This window comes from Apium graveolens, chromosome 7, assembly GCF_009905375.1.
Source record: "Apium graveolens cultivar Ventura chromosome 7, ASM990537v1, whole genome shotgun sequence".
In the NCBI taxonomy this organism is placed as follows: Eukaryota; Viridiplantae; Streptophyta; class Magnoliopsida; order Apiales; family Apiaceae; genus Apium; species Apium graveolens.
In genome coordinates, this window is record NC_133653.1 from 4,992,104 (window position 1) to 5,012,571 (window position 20,468).

The 20,468-nt window shown below is 38.5% G+C and overlaps 2 protein-coding genes across 2 annotated transcripts; one reads left to right on the forward strand and one right to left on the reverse strand.

Annotated features, from left to right (window-relative positions):
* Window positions 1-7,944: 7,944 nt before the first annotated feature.
* Window positions 7,945-8,703, reverse strand: LOC141673146 (uncharacterized). Its single transcript, XM_074479879.1, has one exon. It carries the CDS (start codon window positions 8,701-8,703, stop codon window positions 7,945-7,947), a length of 759 nt encoding a protein of 252 aa, XP_074335980.1.
* An 8,840-nt stretch (window positions 8,704-17,543) lies between these two features.
* Window positions 17,544-19,561, forward strand: LOC141672071 (uncharacterized). Its single transcript, XM_074478571.1, has 2 exons — window positions 17,544-18,160; window positions 18,709-19,561. The coding sequence occupies exons 1-2, from the start codon at window positions 17,702-17,704 to the stop codon at window positions 19,363-19,365; spliced, it is 1,116 nt and encodes a 371-aa protein (XP_074334672.1). The 5' UTR covers window positions 17,544-17,701; the 3' UTR covers window positions 19,366-19,561.
* The last annotated feature ends 907 nt before the right edge of the window (window positions 19,562-20,468 follow it).

The window sequence follows — 20,468 nt, forward strand, 5'->3', positions numbered from 1 at the left end:
TTTTGTTGCGAGGGATATTCACTTTCTCGCCCTCATACCTTATTTGTGTTTGTTCTTCTTATACTTCTCATCTCATATCTTTCTTCTTTAAACCATGGACGCGTCCTCAACATCTCTTTTCTTTCTTTTTTCAGCTGGAGGACGCGTCGCGCCTTCATCTTCTCCGTTCCATCCATTCAAAGCTTTCAACACACGCCTTGGGATTTATTCTCCACCTCCTATTTCCTTCATTCCCGAATTGTCTGAGTCCCATAGGACTACTTCATTCCTTGAGTTAGAAACGCGCGTCTTCGAGAAACTCAAGTCCAAAAGCTCCATTATGTCTAACTCAAGTAACGAGTCCATGGATGACATTCCTTTGATTGCAAGGTGCAGGAGGCTAAAGCGCAAGAGAACTCCTCAAGCCACACAAGGCACATTAATGGAAGATTGGACTGACGACGAGATCATTCCTTCTTCAAGCAAATCACAGTGTCATGTAGTTGTTTCTGATGAGAACGCGTCTCCTTCCAATGACGTGTTCGTTGTCCATGACGCGTCATCTCCCTACAGTGAGAGTGAGTTTGAGAAGAGAATTCCTGAACCTAATAAATATCCCATTTCTCCCCAAAAATCAGATCCTCCACTTGAACATTGGGAACCAACTGATGTAGAGCTTGATTTTGATTGGAAAGAATTTGAGGATCTTCCTGAGGTGGAAAAGAATATTTGGAGAAAGAAAGAAAACAAGTTAGATTGTTTGGCCTCAACTCTACGGCAACAGATCTGGGATTGGGTGGAACAAGAAGTACTATGATATGGAAGGAATATGGGTGCGTCCTCTTCGCAAGATGAGACCCCATCTCTTTAACATGGAGAATCTAAGAATTCCCAGGATGGTGCTTACTCCTAAACTCATCTCTCTAGGCGTGGGCGCGCCCTTACACCCCTACATCAAGAAAATTCTAAAATGGTATGATGTTTCTCCAGTCCAACTGTCCCCAAACTCATACAAATTAGCATGGGCCATGTATATCATGTACCACGACCTGGAGTTGGGCGTGCCCTCCATGAAGGTGTTCAGCTATTTTTTCAGCATCAGGAAATCCATTTCAGGCTACCACTTCTTTGTTGTCAACAAATAGTTGAACAATAAAGCTTTTAATGAAGGCAAAATCAGCCATGAGCGAGACCGGTAGGAACCATTCTTCTACCTTTATTATGTCAAGAGGGCTCGCGTTCGCTTTAACTTAGAGCCAAGTAAGTGACACCACAAGGGCGCGTCCTCATTATAGGATGCGTCCTTATTCTTAATTTCCTTTCCTTTTTTTGATTATGATATTCCTGTTTCCTTTTTGACAAAAGGACTCAAAAAGAGTTAACTGGAAAGAGAAAGAAAAGGGCATAAAAGGTACTGAGATATGCTGAGAATCATTGATGATCACAGAAGCCAGCCTCAAAAGGGTCGGGGCCCTGTCTGCAAGGGTAGGTTCCATTTGTAAGTATCGTGAATTTTACAATGGAAAGCCCGTCCTTACAGCTTCTGAAAAAGCTAAGGGGCTTAATGCTACAGAACTGGTCCAACTAGACATTAGCAGACAAGTGGACTTAGAATAGGGTAAGAATTATCATACTAGGACGCGTCATACGTTTGTAAGCGCAATCTTTATTATTTCTGACATTCATACATGCTTTCATAATCCATATAGTTTCTCGGGACGCGTCATAGCATCAGGACGCGCCATTCTGAGATATGCGCAATTTTGGTGTTCACACAAAGTTGTTATATTTGTGTCTTCATTTTCTGTAAAATTTCATAATGCTATGAGTTGTTACAAATTTGCTACCCATGTTTCCCTTTTGATCATATAGGTAGGACACGCCATGTATTTATACACGTAGTCCTTATTTTGTCTGATAACTGTACATGTTTCTATAGTTCACATAGGGCGCATCATAGCACCCAGAACGCGTCCAATCTTCTATACTTATAATGCTTCCTGTTTACACAAAGTCATGGTATGCATGTCTGTCACTTTTCATATTGCTACAAGTTTGTTTACAAGGGGGAGCGTCATCTTATTTGGACGCGTCCAGGACTAACGTTGACCCTATTATTCTACATATATGACTTCTCTTTCCAAGGGATTTGCTATTGGAGCCTCAAGAAAACTGAAAACTGGGAGGACCAAGCATGTTGCTACTAAACCTGATCCAAAAACCAAGGATCCTCCAGCTGTCGTGGTCCCTTCTCCTCCAAAAATTGTTAACACAACTCTGGTGGACATCTCAGACAAGGAGGACGCGCCCTCTAAGCGCCAGAAGACTGTTTCGGATGATTAATCATTCGTCCTCAGATATTTGGGCGCGTCTTCTTCTGGAGCTTTCTCTGAAGAAGAGGTGAGAGGGTGGAACTTCAGAACGGAGGAGCAAAATGAACAAGTTATGGTAAGAGCAGCAGCTGAGCTTCATTTGCACGTAAGACAGAGTGCTAACATGGCTTCCAGACTGAGGGCGCGTCTTGCTGCCACTGATACTGCCAAAAGCCAAGCTGAAAATAAAATAAGATCCTTGGAGAAAAGTATGAACCTTGCTATCAAATAAAAAGATGCTGAGATCCTACGGTTACAGCAAGAGAAGGCGCGTCTTAAGGGCGACAAGGCGCATCTTGAGGGCCATGTCACCTATGTGGAGAAGGTAGTAGATAGTATGACTACTCTGAATTCCACCATCCAGTGGAGCTTGACACTTTAAATGATGACAGGTTGCATGGTTGGAAAGAAGAGAAGAAGTTGGTGTACCAGAATGGGTTTGCAGCCGGCTTTGAGGAGTGGTGTTTTGGGTTCATAACAAATGACCCAGAATACACTTTTTCCAAATTTGATGAAGATAACCAAAAATGGGTGAATGATTTCAAAGTCAGGGCTGCAGATTCCATCAAGAGCAAAATGATAATCATAGGCCTGGAAGAGGATGACGTGTCTCCTGTACCTTCTCCAATTCAATCCCAACCTTCACCATCTTCAAAGGACCAAGATAAGCAACATGACGCACCCCCTTACTAGGATGTGTCATTCTTTTGTTTACTGAACTTTTACTCCACAACTCTCAGGGTGCAGGTCCCTTTAAACCTTACAACTTGTATTTTTATGACTTGATATCTTTAGATTCTGTTTGATGGTACTTTCTCAAGGTCTTATTCCTTGAATTATCCTTATGCACATTTCCTTTCATGTTTATCCTTCCTGGTTATTTCATTTTTATAATTCTTAACAAGTCATATGGTGGACGCGTCCTCAACTCAAGACGCGTCCCCCTGTAGCTAAGATACCTCTTAAGATGCTTTATCAATCGAGGACGCGTCCTTGTTACAACTGCATCCGAGTTTTCCTTAGTTTTCCTTTTATATAAGTCATTTTACTGTTAACCCCTTAATATTGTAAACTAAGGATTATATTGTAAGGGCGCGTCTGTATTCCATGAGGCATCTACCTTACTTACTAATTTAATCCAAGAGTCATAAACTATCATCAACATCATAAAGGATATGATGGCGCATCCTCATGCTTTTTATGCAAATCATCACATAACTCTGTTTTAAGGACGCGTTTTTTCGTCAGGACGCGTCATATATTTTTTTAACACTCTGTTTTGCAATAAAATCAATCAAACAATAATTGACAAATTTTGAAGAAATTTTCAAAGTCTTTATTAATAATGCGCTCCAGTGTCAAAAGTTCACCGGTCCCATGACTACTATGCTCTGTGGGGAATTTATTTGAAAACACGATCCTTGGCCTAGTTCTATGGTAAGATAGTACATGCACTACCCCCCTAGTCTAGGAGGAATTTTATTGCTTCTAATCTACAATTCGGGAACAACTCTACTTCAATCAAATTAAAATATAAATAATATGTAAGGGGCCACAACCGCGCCTTACTGATAATACTTTCGGAGATGCTCTGCATTTCATGCTCGCGGAACAAGTTTTCCTTCCAAGTCTGTAAGGTGATATGTCCCTTTCCACAAGATTGCTTTAATTCTGTACGGTCCTACCCAATTAGCTCCAAACGCTCCATACTGGGGATTCCTTGTGTTTGGCATCACCTTCCTGAGCACCGGGTCCCCCACCTTCAGCAGTTGTCCCTTTACTTTCTTGTTATGGTACCTATCAGCACGCTGTTGATATGCCGCGAGCTTTAACTGAGAGTTCTCCTTGTTTCTTCTAAAAGATCCAAATGAAGCCTCTGGTAAACTTCTGCATCTCCTTCCGCATAACGATCTCTGCGGAGCGATCCCGAACCAACTTCCACGGGAATCATGGCCTCGTACCCGTAAGTGAGTATAAATGGGGACTCCTTCGTAGTAGACCTTGGAGTCGTGTTGTAAGACCACAACACCTTTGGGAGTTCTTCAGGCCAATTGCCTTTGTGTTCCTCTAGCTTGGTCTTGAGAGTATGCTTTATTATCTTGTTAACAACCTCTGTTTGTCCATTACTCTGAGGATGGTAGACTCTGCAAATTCCTTCTTAATCTTCAAATCCTCACATAGTTGTCGCAACTCCTTGCTATCAAACTGTTTTCCGTTGTCAGAGACAAGTTTGTTAGGAATTCCAAATCTGCATACAATAGAGTTGAACACAAAATCTTTGATTTTTTTCGCAGTGATAGTTGCCAACGACATAGCCTCTACCCACTTAGTAAAGTAATCAACTGCAACCACTGCATACTTGACATCTCCTTTAGCTTTCGGTAATTCTCCAATCAGATCAATTCCCCACATGGCAAATGACCATGGACTCACCATAGGTGTCAACAACATTGCTGGCATAGACGAGTAATTCGCAAAGCGTTGGCAATGATCGCATGTTCTAACGAAGTTCGTAGCATCCTCCTTCATCGTAGGCCAATAATAACCTTGGCGTAGAATCATTATCGCCAATGAGTTACCCCCCGAGTGATTACCACAAATTCTTTCATGTACTTCCCTCAAGATGTAATTTCCCTCTTCTTCATTGACACATCTGAGCAGCGGTTGATTGAAGCCTCTTTTATATAAAACTTCATCATGCACCACATACCTCGCAACCTGATAGCGGAGTCGTCGACCCTTGAATTTATCCTCATGGAGTATTCCCTTGTGAATATAGGCAAGAATAGGTGTCATCCATGTTTCCTTGGGAGCCTCATCTACTTCCATCACCTCTACCTCTGGGATACTAGGGATCTCCTGGATTTCTAAAGGTATAGATCCAAACAACACGGTTTCCCACGGGGATCCCATTTTTGCCAGAGTATCCGCATTGTTGTTCTTTTCCCGTGGTACCCACTCCAGTCTAACCTCCTTGAACCTTCCAATCAGGCGCTGCGTGCACCTCAAATACAATTTTGTTCGCGGTCCTCGAGCTTGAAACCCCCCATTCACTTGGTTCACCACCAACTATGAATCACTCCTTGAAATTAGATTCCACACTCCCATTTCCAAAGCGATTTTTAGGGCATTAATCAGTGCTTCATATTCTGCATCATTATTCATAGCATAGAACTTAAAGTGAATCGCGCTCATCAGATGATGGCCTTCCGGAGATATAAGTACTATGCCCGCGCCTGCTCCTCCATTGTTAATTGCTCCATCCACATGCAAAACCCACCATGGATGTGGAAACTCTTCTAAAATTTCTTCAGGATGAGACGGATGCAATGCCACCAGAGCCTTATCATCAATTTCAGAATCAAATTCTAGCAAGAAATCAGCTAGGGCTTGTCCTTTGATTGCTGTGCGAGGCATGTATTCCAAGTCAAACTGTCCCAACTCCACAGCCCACTTCAACATCCTCCCCGATGATTCTGGCTTATGAAGGACTTGCCGCAGAGGATATGTTGTACGGACTTCAGTTCTATGAGCTTGGAAATACGGGCGCAACTTCCTTAACGCAAGGATTAGCGCATAGACCAATTTTTCCATGCTGGTGTACCGAGTCTCCGCATCATGCAGCCTCTTACTCACATAATATACTGGTGACTGTTGTGTGTCCTCTTCTCTCACAAATACCGCACTGATCGTATACTTCGAAACTGCAAGGTATATGATCATAGACTCTCCATCCAATAGTTTTGACAACATGGGAGGGTTCCCTAGTTGTTTCTTAATCCTTCTGAAAGCTTCCTCACATTCTAGTGTCCATACAAAACCTATCCCCGCCACTTTAATCGCCTTAAAGAATTCCTTGCATCTGTTAGATGATTTAGATACAAATCAATTCAATGCAGCTATTCTTCCGGTTAAGCTTTGCACTTGTTTTACACTTGTGGGAGACTTCATGTCTAGCAGTGCCTTGATCTTGGCAGGGTTAGCTTCAATCCCCCTATGATTGACAATGAATCCAAGAAATTTGCCTGACTCAACACCGAATACACACTTCTGCGGGTTCAACTTCATGCGAAACCTCCTTAGGATGTTGAACATTTCTATCAGGTGCTTGACATGATCATTCGCTTCCTTTGATTTAACCAACATGTCATCTACATATACCTCCATGGTCCTTCCAATCTGATTTTTGAACATCATGTTCACCAACCGTTGGTAGGTTGCACCCGCGTTGATCAATCCAAATGGCATCCCTATGTAACAATATAACCCTTTATCGGTGATGAAGGATGCATGCTCCTGATCGGGGCCGTACATTGGAATTTGATTATAACCGGAGTATGCATCCATGAAGCTTAACAAGGCATGCCCCGCCGTTGCATCGACCAGCTGATCAATTCGTGGGAGTGGAAAACTATCCTTCGGGCAAGGTTTGTTAAGATTTGTGAAATCTACACACGTTCTCCACTTCCCATTTGATTTTTTCACAAGCACCGGATATGCGAGCCACTCGGGGTAGAAAGATTCCTTAATTAGCCCAACTTCCAACAGTCGGTCTACCTCCTCCTTCAATGCTATCACCCTCTATCCGTTCACCGGGTGACGCTTTTGTCATATGCCCGTGAAGTTAGGGAAGATGTTCAAATGATGACACATTACTCCCGGGTCAATCCTAACCAAGTCTGAATGACTTCATGCAAAGACGTCGAGATTCTTTATCAAAAAACGGGTGAGCCTTTCTCTCATCTCATACCTCAACTGAGATCTCACTTTCAAAATCTTGCTTGGATCATCCTTATCGACTGGAACAGATATCATGTCCTCAGCTGGCCCTGTTTTCTCAGCAGGCAGGGATCCTAGAATCCAGATCGAAATCAAATTCCCGAGGGTCTTCCACTTCCATTCTTGCACTTGAGGGCGCGTCTTTACAGATGGGAGCATCCACCTCAGGGCAAGGCGCATTTTCTTGCATTGCAGGTGTGGAGGACACGTCTTCAGTTAGAGGAGCATTATTCTTTGACATTGCAAACATGGAGGGCACGTCCTTCTTTTGAGGAGCATCAACCTCACACTCATTTTCACTCTCCAAGGGCGCGTCCTCCCTTTGAGGAGCATCTACCTTGGGATTATTTCTCAGGCTTTGAAAGGTCTCACTCCTTCCTTCCATCTTTTCTCCATTAATTTCCATCAACCCAATATTTACTTCATGATTCATCATGACTTCCTCTACACTGCGAATCCTCGAAACATTCCCCAATATCAGAGCAGGAGCGTTGGTCATACGAGTTTCTTCTTCCTCCGGATCCTCCACAAAATAATGGGCGTGAACCTCTCCATTTGGTTTCACCTGAATATCTGTCTCATCTTCATCGGGAAGACCCTTTTCCTTCATACCTTCTCCTGCGAAATTCCTTAACAGCCTTGTGATAGCAGTCACGTGATTCATATTGCGACCCCCTCAGGCTGTCCACTCCGTTAGGCGTTGGGAACTTTATCATAAAGTGATGTATCGAGGTTATCATTCTGAATGCTCGCAACCAAGGTCTGCCCACCAGTACATTATGCACGGACTCCTGATCCATCACTTTGAAGTCTATCATTTGAGTAACAGACAGAGCTCCTCCCCAAGTATGACAGGAAGTCTAATAGAGCCCATAACCCTTATCGCTTCTCCGGTAAAACCATAGACATGCACATCTTCGAAATTCATATCACTATCTAAAAAACCCAATTTCTTGTATGTGTTATAATACAAGATGTTCGCAGAGCTCCCGTTGTCCAGGAAGACTCGATGCACATTCATTGCCCCAATAAGCATATTTATTACCAACGCATCGTTATGGGGATGATGTACACATCTTGATTCTCTTTCCCTGAAAGTAATATCAGCAGACTCCCCTTTAAATATTTTCGGGAGTCTATCCTCCAAGCTATGAATATTGGTGAGTGGTTGGTGTCGTGTTTCTCTTGCGTTCCTCTCCAATGCCCGATTACTATCACCAACAAATGGATGTCCCTCGAAAATTGCCCTAATACTCCCAACTCTTTGGAACTTAACATCAGATGTCTTCTCATCAACGTCTGCTTGTGGGGGATGCCTTTCATCTTTCCCCTTGTCGTCGTTTCCTCTGCATCGCTTAACCTTGTCAATCCACTCTCCCAGATACCCATCCTTGATCAACTCTTCAATTTCATCTTTTAGGTGACGACATTCGTGGGTATCTTGACCGGTAGACTCATGGTACTCACAATATTTTTTCTTGTCTCTACTCTGCGATGAGGTCAGGTGGTCTGGTTTCTTGAAGATTCCTCTATCCTTGATTACTTCAAAGATGTGATCAATAGATGCCGCCATAGGAGTATAATTGCTTACCCTCTTTCATAATTCGATGGTGGACTCCACTCTCTCCGCATGTTCATGGCATTCACCCTATTAGGACTCCGAGCATTCCGCCGATACTCTGGACTCGCAGACCTATCTCTCCTCTTAGTTCGCCATTTTGAGTTGTTGGAATTATTATTCTTTTTGGTCTCGGCAAGCAATTGCTTAATTGCCTTGAAGGACTCAGCCTGCGCAAGTACATCAGCTAACGGTACAGGGTCTTTTCCTTGCAAGTGTTTCCAGAAATCCGTTCCCACACGCAGACCAGCTATAAGAAGTATTTTCAGCATCTCGTCAGTTGCGCTTCTCACCAAGGTAGACTCTGCATTGAACCTCTTGAAGCATGAGGTCAAGCTTTCTCCTTCCTTCTATTTCACATTGTCCAGTGTGGTAACAGGCGGCGTATACTTCACCGTAGCTTGGAACTGAGTCAAAAACAAGGTTTTCATTTGTTCCCATGATGTGATAATCCCCGGGTCAAGTTTTTGGAACCATTGTTGAGCACCCTCTCTAAAAGTAGCTGCCAAAAGACGGCACCGTGCTAAGTCAGGTACCTGATATACATCCATTTCAATATTGAAGCGTCCCAAGAATTCCACGAGGTCGGAATTTTCATGAAAGCGCAAGTCATTGGTCGTGTTCCTATATCCAATGGGTAACTGCGCTTCCCTTCAAACAGCAGAGAAGGGGGATGGGGCTTGTGCAGTTCTTGTAACTCTACCTCCTTCAAGGTGGTTGAGAAACCTCTTAAGATCATCCACATTGAACGTTACTACTCCAGGAATAGTTTGAACGTTAAGTTGTTGAGGTTGCTCCACAACCTGTTGTTGTTCCCCTTGGTTACCCCCCGGGTGTACCGGTGGATCTTGTCGCCCCTCGCCCTGAGGCTGAGGTTGTGGTATATTTCCATCTCGATTTTGAACATCCCCTTGTGCATGAGGTTGCATTTCATCATTGTTTTGCAACCTATCCTAAATTCGAACGCCGTCCCTGTCATGTGGACGCGTCCTAGATCCATTGCCCGTAGCATTGTGAGAAGCTATAGGAACAATAATATGTGCTTCTTCAGTTGAGGGCGCGTCCTCTCGTCTCCCATGATATGGCGCCCTTCCATGACGATATCCCATCCTTCCCCGTCTATACCTTTGATAGCCTCGACAGTAATTTCCGGGGCACACTCATGTTCGCGGTGCCGCACCATATCATCCCTTGGATATTTAGGGGGAACACGCGTTGTATCATGGGGCCTCGCTTCTCCGTCGTTTCCTTTCTTTTTCCATTCTAGCAGCAACATGCTCAAATCGTCATCTTCCAGCCTTATGCCAAGTCTCCTCTTCAGGGTTAAAAAATCTCTTCTTTCCTCATCTTGGTTCTGGATATTCTCCGCATGATGACGCTCATCCACCGTACGCCCAGAGCTATGCGGATGCGGGACGACCTAATTGTCAATACGAGGCCTCTCCCTTCCATCAGTATCCTCATCAGTAAGCTCCACAATAGGTTCGACATCATCGGAGTATTCCAAGCACCACAGAGTGATTCGCAGGTTTCCTCCATTGGCTTGGCCGCGAACATCCTGGGAATCTCCTTCGACCACGGGAGATTTCCCCACGGCGTGGCCATGGCGGGGTAAACGATGACCTCTCCTTATTTTGCGATGCTCCGACGTGCTCAACCCCGAGTTAAAATTGTTCAGAGTGTCCCCCATGCGATACAGCTACTCCAAGATATCAGCGTTCCTGATGAGAACTGGTGGTGTTCCTCCTACATCTGGAGCTCGCGGAGGATCCACTATGTTCCTAGGCACGCAGGGTTCATGGCGAGTGTAGCCTCCCTCTCCCTCAGACCTGCTATCACTTCCATCATAAGAACTTCCACCATGATTGTAAGACATTTTTTCCTCCTAAGATTATGATCTTGATTAGCAGCCCCTCCTTCTAGCGCCAATATGTTGACGGAGGAATCTGATAACAACAAAGTTTGAGGTTTCTCGCCGGAATCAATATCAGTGACGGTGGTTCTTTGCCGTAAAATCAAGCAGTGTGTGGTGGTTGTGCGTTAACTGGTGGCTGAGATTGATTAGGGCAAGTGGTGACTCCTTTTCAGCTCTTAACTTCTTACCCCTCTCAATGTGCCTACGTACCATTTACATAGGGATCAAGCCTGACGTAGTTCTTGGGGAATAAGAAATCTAATGGGCTTAGACTTCTTATTCCTAGGCCCGGTAGAAGCCCTTCCAGAATCCATCTTCAGCTAGTTTTAGGAATGTCCAACTATGAGGCCCAACCGCGAAGGCCCAAGGCTCGCCCTTAATAGTAGGACTTCACGGATAGTGCATCTCCCTGCCCAAGGATAACACTCCGCTACAGCTATCTCCCTTGATTTACGAACGCAGGTATAACCATGGTTCACCCCAAATGCCAGACGCGTCTCTGTCCCCCGAATGAGGATAACCCACCAGATAGCAGGACAGGTGATCCCAAGCTCTTGGGTGCAAAGTGCAGGATGACTCCAAAGTTCTCCAACGAGGACACCCGTTGAATACAAGAACAGAGTTCCCAGAGCACACACCAAAATTAACCCCGCATCCCTAACGAGGACGCCCGTTGAATACAGGAGGAGGCCTTCAATCATCAGGCATACCCCTGGAGGCCTTCGAGCTTTTCACAGACATCCCCCTCCTTGACCGTTTCAAGGAAGGAATTATTCAAAGAGTACCTGCAACAAATACGTTAGTGAAAATAACCTCCATTCATCTTCCCATGCTTGCCTTGTCCTCCAAATATCCTTGTTTGTCTTGTCCTAGGTGAGGATAAGCCCAACTATTCAAAAGTATGCACCTCCCAAGGACAAGATGCGTCATCTTCTCGCGGAATGCACACATTTCTATTGTATTGCAACCTTAACATGTGGACAATCTATCTTGTCAATTCTACCCTTGCAAGGCGCGCCCTGAGCTCTAGACGCGTCCTATACGCATTGAGATTTCCTCCACATCCCTTAGCATGGCAACCTTGACCTCAAACGACCCAAATCACACAGTCCACTCATTGTTGAACTCGTCCTATATACAGAGGGCGCGTCCTCTCTTAGTACATTGCAGCCTACAACTTAATGCTTCGTCTCTTTTCCCCAATTATATTCCAATTAACCCATTCTTGAACCCATTCTTGACCCGAAATGACCCGATGCCAAATTTTGGCTATAACATAAATAATAATGAATCCAAGGTCCCAGAAAATGGGATGGGATAAAAGTCAATATTCGGTTGATGAAAATAAAATAAAAGTCTACATAAATAACTAGGACAAATTTGTTATAGTAAATTGGCATAAGCCCCGCAAGGAGGTTCGATTCGTGTGTTCGACTCGTGTTTGTGCGTGCATAATTAGCTATAAAAAAATGGGCATATGCCGCTTATAGTGTAGTGGTAAAATTATAATTATATCCTTTATTTAAAAATTTTGGTTAGTATATCGTCAAAATAATTTCAATCATTGATATAATATAATTAAAAATAAATAATTAAGAATCGGTCTCATTAAAATAAGTACATTTTTAATACAATCATAAATAAAAAATAATTACATTGTTTTACTATACAATGTCCGAATACAATCCCATAAAAAATATAATTAGAGATTTAACAAATCATAAATATAGACAAATTACATTATGATTTAACAATAGATAAAATATGATTGGATATTTTACTATATATAACTGTAATATAATTTCACAAACGTATATTTTTCAAAATTCATAGATTTCTTGTCACAATATTACAACAAGATATAAAAAATAAAAATAGCAACAATATCATAGGTAATAATATATATGTATATTAAAAGAATTAAAAAAAATAAAAAAAAATATGCTATAAAAAATCATATATCGCACGAGTTTTAAACTAATTGAAAATAAAATGAGTATGTGGGTGTCCGCAAGGGTTGACTCAGTTGGTTAAAAATAAGATAATTATCTCTTGATCACAGGTTCGAATCTCACGAGAAAAAAATTTATGATTATGTCTCCTGAGTCAGACCATGTCGCTTAAATACGGTTTACATTAAAAAAAATATATGAGTACGAGGGTCAGTAGAATATTTGAAAATTTAAATGCAGGAGCCTGGGTGAAACATGATTATTATAAGTAGTGTTAATTAACCCGATTTTTTCTCAAAGTTATTGGTCAAATGACCGCTATAATTTATAAACGCTACCTCGTGTTATTATTAAGAAACTTCGTACGAATCGCAGCCAGGCGTGACACTTTTGGAACATGTATATGTATCGGGTGTAACTGAGTCGAAACGAGTTAAATATTGTGAGGCTTGAATTCGATCGAATTATGAATTTTAAGAAAATGTGGCTGGCATAAATTTTGATAAGCTCGAGTTCGACTCGAAAACTTGAATTAATTTCACTAAATATTACCAAAAAATCGAAATATAATCAATTCGTTAAAAAATATAATATATTAAATATTAAATATTTAAGTAAAATAAATTTATAATAAAAATATTAAAATAATAGAGGATCAATAAGACTCGCAAACCTTACGAGCCGAGTATTTTAAAGCTCGAGCTCAGCGCAGTTTAAAAAATTGAAAAATTCGAGCTCGAGCTCGACGCAGTTTAAAAATTGAAAAACTCGACTCGATTATTTTCAAGCCAAATTCAAATTTTTTACGAGCCGAGCTAAAATATTCGAGCCACATTTAAATTTTGCTAGCCGAGCTCTAATAAATTAGGAACAGTTTTACCGCTTTACACCCCTAATCTGTATAGAAATTTATACTTCTAACTAGTAACTCATCTATACGGGGCGCCGTGGTAATCACCAATTTATGATGGCAAGTGAAATTCTCCAAAACACTAAATTTGTTAGTAGAGGCCAGTACATCTATAGCAATACTATCATTCCTGCAATCTGTACATGATTCCAAATAACCTATTTCCAATCCGTCACAGTCGAATATTTGGAGTTTGAAGTCTGATCCACCAAGATATGATAATAAAATCATGTTGTAAGGCGTGACACCATAAAATTTCATCAGAGATTCTAACTGTTGGATACTTTTTCCTTCTTTAAATAACATAACGGACCAAACTTTTTCATTCGGAGCATGCAAAGTTACCCTTTCTGATATGATATCAGAACATGCAGTGAAAAAAACACTAGGAAGATTCTATTACGGAAAATTAAGAAATTATTAGGTAATTTGAAAAGGACCAAACAGTAAAAGGAAACAGAAACAGAACAAAATATCAATTTAAGAGTGAAGGAAACACTTACAATTGTTCCAAATGCAAATGATTCTGCAGGAGAATGAGAAAGTACAGTAACATGACCCATTATGTAATTAAGTTGAAAAACACAAGAACATGGACTATGAAAAGGACAAGAGCATGGACTATGGACTAAGATGGAAGTAATAAACCCAATTGAAGAGATGATTTAGACAACGATTAGTTGAAGTTAATACTCAAAAGTAAATGGGCTTTAAGACATGCACATATGTCAAGAAAGGAACCGGTTGAAACTGCAGACTGGTAAATAGTTTTTTTACAGTTCTCACATGACACACAAAGTCAAATTACAATTTGGTATCTATTTTTTTTTGATAATAATTTTTGCAATAATAATCATAACCTATGAAATAAAATTTATTAGAATATAATGAAATAATGATTCTACAAAATTAATAAATTGGTAATTTAATATATTGATTAAAATTTATATAATGTAATCACTTTTAAAAAAATAATATTAGGGATATATAATTTTAAATTATATACATACGCTAAATAACATAAATTTGATTCGAATGAAATCAGTGTTGGAAATCTTATTCCAATTAAATTAAACCCTATTTTAATTACACAAATTATATGTGGGAGTTCGATATTTTTTAAAGATTCGTTCTGCCTTAATACGTAATTTTGTTACATTAAATAAATAAAAAAAATATTGGATATAAATATAATGGTTAGGGTATATATAAGGGGTATTTAAAAAAATTTACATGACGACCAACATTTTTTTTAAGGGAATAAAAAAATAATATCTAATCGTACAATCGGCTATTTTTCTTTTCTACGATGAATATGAGGAATTAATGATTGTACACCATTAATAGAATTGTATTTTAATATATTGATTAAATTTTATAATTTGTAATCACTTTTAAATATATTATGTTAAGGATTTATAATTTGAAATTATATACATACGCTATATAACATAAATTTGATTCTAATGAAATCGCTATTGAAAATCTTATTCCAATTAAATTTAACCATGTTTTTATTACACAATTTATATGTGGGAGTTCGATATTTTTTAAAGATTCGTTCTGCCTCAGTACGTAATTTTGTTACATCAAATAAGTACAAAAAAAGTTATTCAATAAAAATATAATGGTTAGGGTATATATAAGGGGTATCTACAAAAATTGACATGACGGCCAACAGTTTTTTAAAAGAAAATAAAAAATAATATCTAATCGTATATTAGGTTTTTTTTCTTTTTTATGATGTCAAAGCGTAGCGGGCACAAGTCCTAGTATATATACATCTGCTATGGTGTGCCCAAACTAAATGCATATATGTACACCACTGCAGTATTTATTTTCTTTAATTTCTGCCCCTACCTTCTTTTTGTATTTTAATTCACCAACTTATTATTCATTATAATTATTGTACCGCCTAATTATTCATTATAATTATTGTACTTTTTGGATGATTCAAATTATATTATATTATATTTTAATGCTACATTATTAAGATTAATTTTTTTAATTTTTTCATAATTATGATAGGTTATTTAAAATTCAAAATTAAATAAACCTGAATTTTTTAATTCCTTTCAATCTCAATTAAATGCATGTTAACCATCTCTATTTGTTAGAGCACATCCCATTAATATATAAATTTTTACTCCCTCTTTTTTTTATATGACGTTTGACTTTTATGCACACATTTCTAAGTACATTGACCATATAGTTAAAATAATAATTTTAAAAAAAAATCTTTTTCTGAATTAAAGTTTTAGTTACATATTTTTATTCATAAAAAGAAAATATTAAAAATTATTATTTTAACTACGTGGTCAAAACACTTAGAAATGTGTGCACAAAAGTCAAACGTTATATAAAAAAAACAGAGGTAGTATAAAAGAAGAAGATGCATGCGTTTAAGTGACTACTCTCATTTCTTCTCAATCCATTTTATTTTTTTTTTCAATTTTTTAATTATTAAATATTATAACTTACTATTATCTTATAGTATTCTACGCTTTCTCCTTACAATCATATTGTCATCTTGATATTCTCCCCAAATATCTCTTTTATTTTTTTAAGTAATGAATAAAATTCTATACTAGTATATTAAAAATGAAAAAAATGAAAATTTTGTTCGTAGTCGGCATTGCTTAAAATTGAACTATGACCTTCATAAAAAATTTAAATTTTTACATACACCTAGTACATAAAAGTGGTTGTGTATAACTACTTTTGTTTGAATGAACATCATAATATTTTTCCAGTAACCTTAAAAACAGGAGCCCCGTTTCTCAAATTTGTCTACATTCAAAGTTACAGGGCGGGTCCTGATTTTTAAATAAGAACAAAATGATAGCTTTGGCCAAATGTGCGGGTTTGAACCGCTCATTCGGGACCGGTTCGTACAGAAACCGTAAAAAATTCGGATTAAACCGGGCCGGTTCAAACCGCCCAACTCGCTAAATTAGGTGAACCGAGCACGAATACTAATTTCAGAACCCATACTCATAAATGGCAGTATGGTATAAACATTGCATTGCCAAAGATCCAGAAGCTTCACACACCCAACTAATAAAAGACCAGGAAAATGTAAAATAAAACATCAATTAAGGAGTTTGGTGGCTGTTGGTTCCTGTAGATTTTAACTATGACAAAGAATTCACGTTTTAAATCAGCTCATCCTCATTTTTCTTTTCAGTCATGGCAGTGTTTATTTCTAGAACAAGCCATTTCGGCTCTAATTTTCACAGAAAATTAAGAGATACTCTTAAGTTAATCTTAACTAGCCATTGCGATTGCTAAGTGGTACAAGATCTCGTTGGATCCGATATCTTAAAATTTTTAATGTGATTGATTACTTAACATGGTAGTAAAGTTCGGTTTAGAAAGGACTCCGGTTCGAGTTCGCCGACCTAGTTTGTTTAATGTAATATTTGTTATTAGTATTGGTATTTATATTTATTATATTTGTTGTTATCAATCGTAGTATCATACGATTGACGAATGTTGATTAAGAAATGTTAAGGAAGTAGTATAAGATGTTATTCACGTTTTTATCTGATACCTTAAAATATAAGTACGACTTATTACTTAACAAACATCACAAATTAACATAGATTTATACCGTACATATATTTGATTTTTCAGTGATTTGAGATGCTGAATAAACATTAAATACTAAGGACTTCCCATATTAAGATTCTATAGTAATGAGTTACTTACACATGATATCAGAGTTCAGTTCCAAGAAGGTCTCGGATACGAGTCATCCGTCTGACCAGTTGCTTAACATGCCAAACTCGTGAGAAGTCAAAACAATGAACAAAATCATGCATGATCAAAATGGATTATGAATGTTTTGTCTAATTAAATTAATTTTAATCTTGCGTACAAGCGATAATACTACATTAATTACTTGAAGACAATAGCAGTGTCAATAAGTTGTTGAGGCTCAACTTGTTTGAGCAACTTGTCTTAACCAGAAAGGAGCTGAATGTTACTTGAGTTGAAAGTTGAAACCAAGAGAACTGTCAAAGTTCCTTATCTTAAAATCTCCAACCTGGGAGATATCGTACTACTTCACGTCTTCACCTGTAAACATTTAATTCTGCATCTAACCAGAAACTTTGATGTAACAGTACATGAATTGCATGTTATATATGTGAACAATTGATCAACTAGCTGAGTATGATAGCAATGACAAGCATAGCCAACTCCATGGTACAATATGAAGGTTTTTCGAGTATTGTACCACTTGAGCCAACTCTCCCGAGGCCTTCTTGTCGAATATCAGCTGAAAAAGATCTGGAGCCAGGCATTTTGAAGCGGTGTTTTTGTATGCTTTTATGCTACAACAAGGCATCCAGTGAAGATTCTGGATGGAAAGTGGCTGGTTGGATTAAGACGTCGATGGGGATTGCGTTGTTGGAGGAACCAACGCTAGCCGGGAGGGTAAGAAGAGTTGACGATGGTGGATTTGAGATTGTGTCAAATGACAGTGGTATAAGATTAGTTGAGGCGCGGAGTCCAATGAGCCTGGACGAGTTTGCTGGAATGAGGGACAAGGAGGAAGTGCGAAAACAGCTAGTTTATTGGAAGGATATTGATGATCAGGACACTCAGTTTTCGCCACTGATGTATATTCAGGCGAGTTCTCAGATTCCCTCTTTTTTTGTCACTTAAAAGAATTAGATTGTGCATCATATCTACGTATATGCCAGATTTGGTAGTTTCTCGATTAAGCATTTTTTTTGGCCAATGTACACAAATAGCGCCTTTGTTAGGTAGGCTTGTGAACGATTTATTTGAGATCTGGGAGTAAATGTAAGGTCTACGTGTACATGTTTGATTGCGAAAACAACTAGTTTATTGGAACAGTATTGATGATCATTGATCAGGACACTCAATTTTCGCCACTAATGTATATTCAGGCAAGTTCTAATTAGATTGTACATCATATCTACATATGCCAGAATTGGTAGTTTCTGTTTAAGGAGATGAACCTTCAAGTTTTAAGTCTGGATCAAGCATTTTTTTGGCCAATTATAAACAAATAGCGCGTTCGCTAGGCTTGTGAACGACTTATTTGAGATTTGGGAGTAGATGTAAGGTCTACGTACATGTTACCCTTCCTGACTTTACAAGCCGAATATGCAATGACTTTTGGTTGGATTCTAATCATTTAAATTTTGCAGGTAACAAACTTCAAATGTGGTGCATATGCCATAGGAATAAGCTGCAGCATACTTCTAGCTGACCCTTTTTCCATGACAAGCTTCCTCAAGAAATGGGCCAAAATTCACATTAACCTTTTCAATGAATCTCAAACACAGAAACTACCTCTGATATACCTCCCTAATTTCGGAAAAACAGACTCACCACCTGTCTACAACCCGAACTACGCAACTCCAGAAAAAACCAGTGAACAAACTCTGATCCACAAATTCACAAATTTGACAATGGACAATGAAATGCCAAGGATAGCTGCATTGTCATGCATTGAGAAGGCGAACCGCAGGCTCGGAAACAGGGTAACTTCAGATTTCTCTCTACTAGTGAAAGACCACTCCAATGGCACATTCAAGATTGAGACAGTTTGTGTGAAAGAAGTTGTTACACTAGAATCTTTCAAGAATTTTGATGGAAACAACAGTGAAGATTCCATTCTGGCTGATCACATTAATGCTGATGAGTTGAGTATTGCAAAGGGAAACAAGCCTGTTGATTTTAGGAGCTGGATCTCTTCACCAGTTGAGGAAGGCCTGGTCATGATTATTTCATCTCATTCCAAGGTGACAGTGATTGTAACGGTTGCAACTACAACTGATGTGGCAAAAATATCTGCAGCATGAGGCTCTGTTAGGCAATGATTTTATTTATAAGTCACAAATACATTATTTTTTTAACTTATTTATGAGATATATGAACAAGTCTAAAATATAATTTTATGGATTATAAAATTTGAGTAACTGGAATTGGCAAAATTAGTGTGTGTTGTTGCAGTCCTCTGTACGACTTTTGTGCTAAATAAAATTTTAATTATTTTTATTTAGTTTTAATTACTTATCAAGTATTTGATTAATCTAAAAACATTTTTCTTCAAATTTGCACTTTCAAGCATTTGATTAATTTCATTTATCAATAATTTATTGTAAAGATTATAGCTATATGTGAAAATAAAATAAACTAAGTAGATGTGATCGTGATCTAGTTTATTTCATGTTAAATATCCAGTTTATTTCATGTTAAATATCTAAACTGGAACAAAAATCATATAATGACAGTCCTTAAAAAAGTTTAAACTAATCCATAATTTGTAATCCAACAAAATCAAACCACTTGATTTGAATGCTCAAAACACCCATATTTCAGCATCAACGGTTTAAAATTCCGGAGATCTGAAATGCTTGAGGCAAAATACTGACGGGATACGCATTTTGGAAATGATTATTCGAATTTATAAAAGACACATATTTTGCAAATGTACTTCGCATTTCAGATATGCGTGTTTTCACTTATTCTTTTTTAAAAAAAGTATACAAAATACGTATTGTGTACATACGTATATCCTACACGCATTACAAAAATAAATATATAAGGTTAATTTTTTTTCCCTATTTTTTCAACTAAAATAAAAGGAAAGATACGCATGTCGAGACATGCGTATTTCGTGATACGTATTCAAGGATACACATGTGACGCATACAAATCAGATCGGTCTTTTGGGCCATCTGAATCTAATTTAGGTATTTTAGATCATCGTTCTGGATATTTAGGATCATCACCCGTTTATATTAGCGTATTTTTATGATTCACGACAAAGATCGGTTAACAGAATAATAAATAAAAAGTACTTCTTTTTTTTTCAAAAAAAAACTTTCTCAAAATGGATATTTAATAAAAATTTATATGTAAATGATCAATGTTTAATAATTTGACGATCAATTTAGTTGTA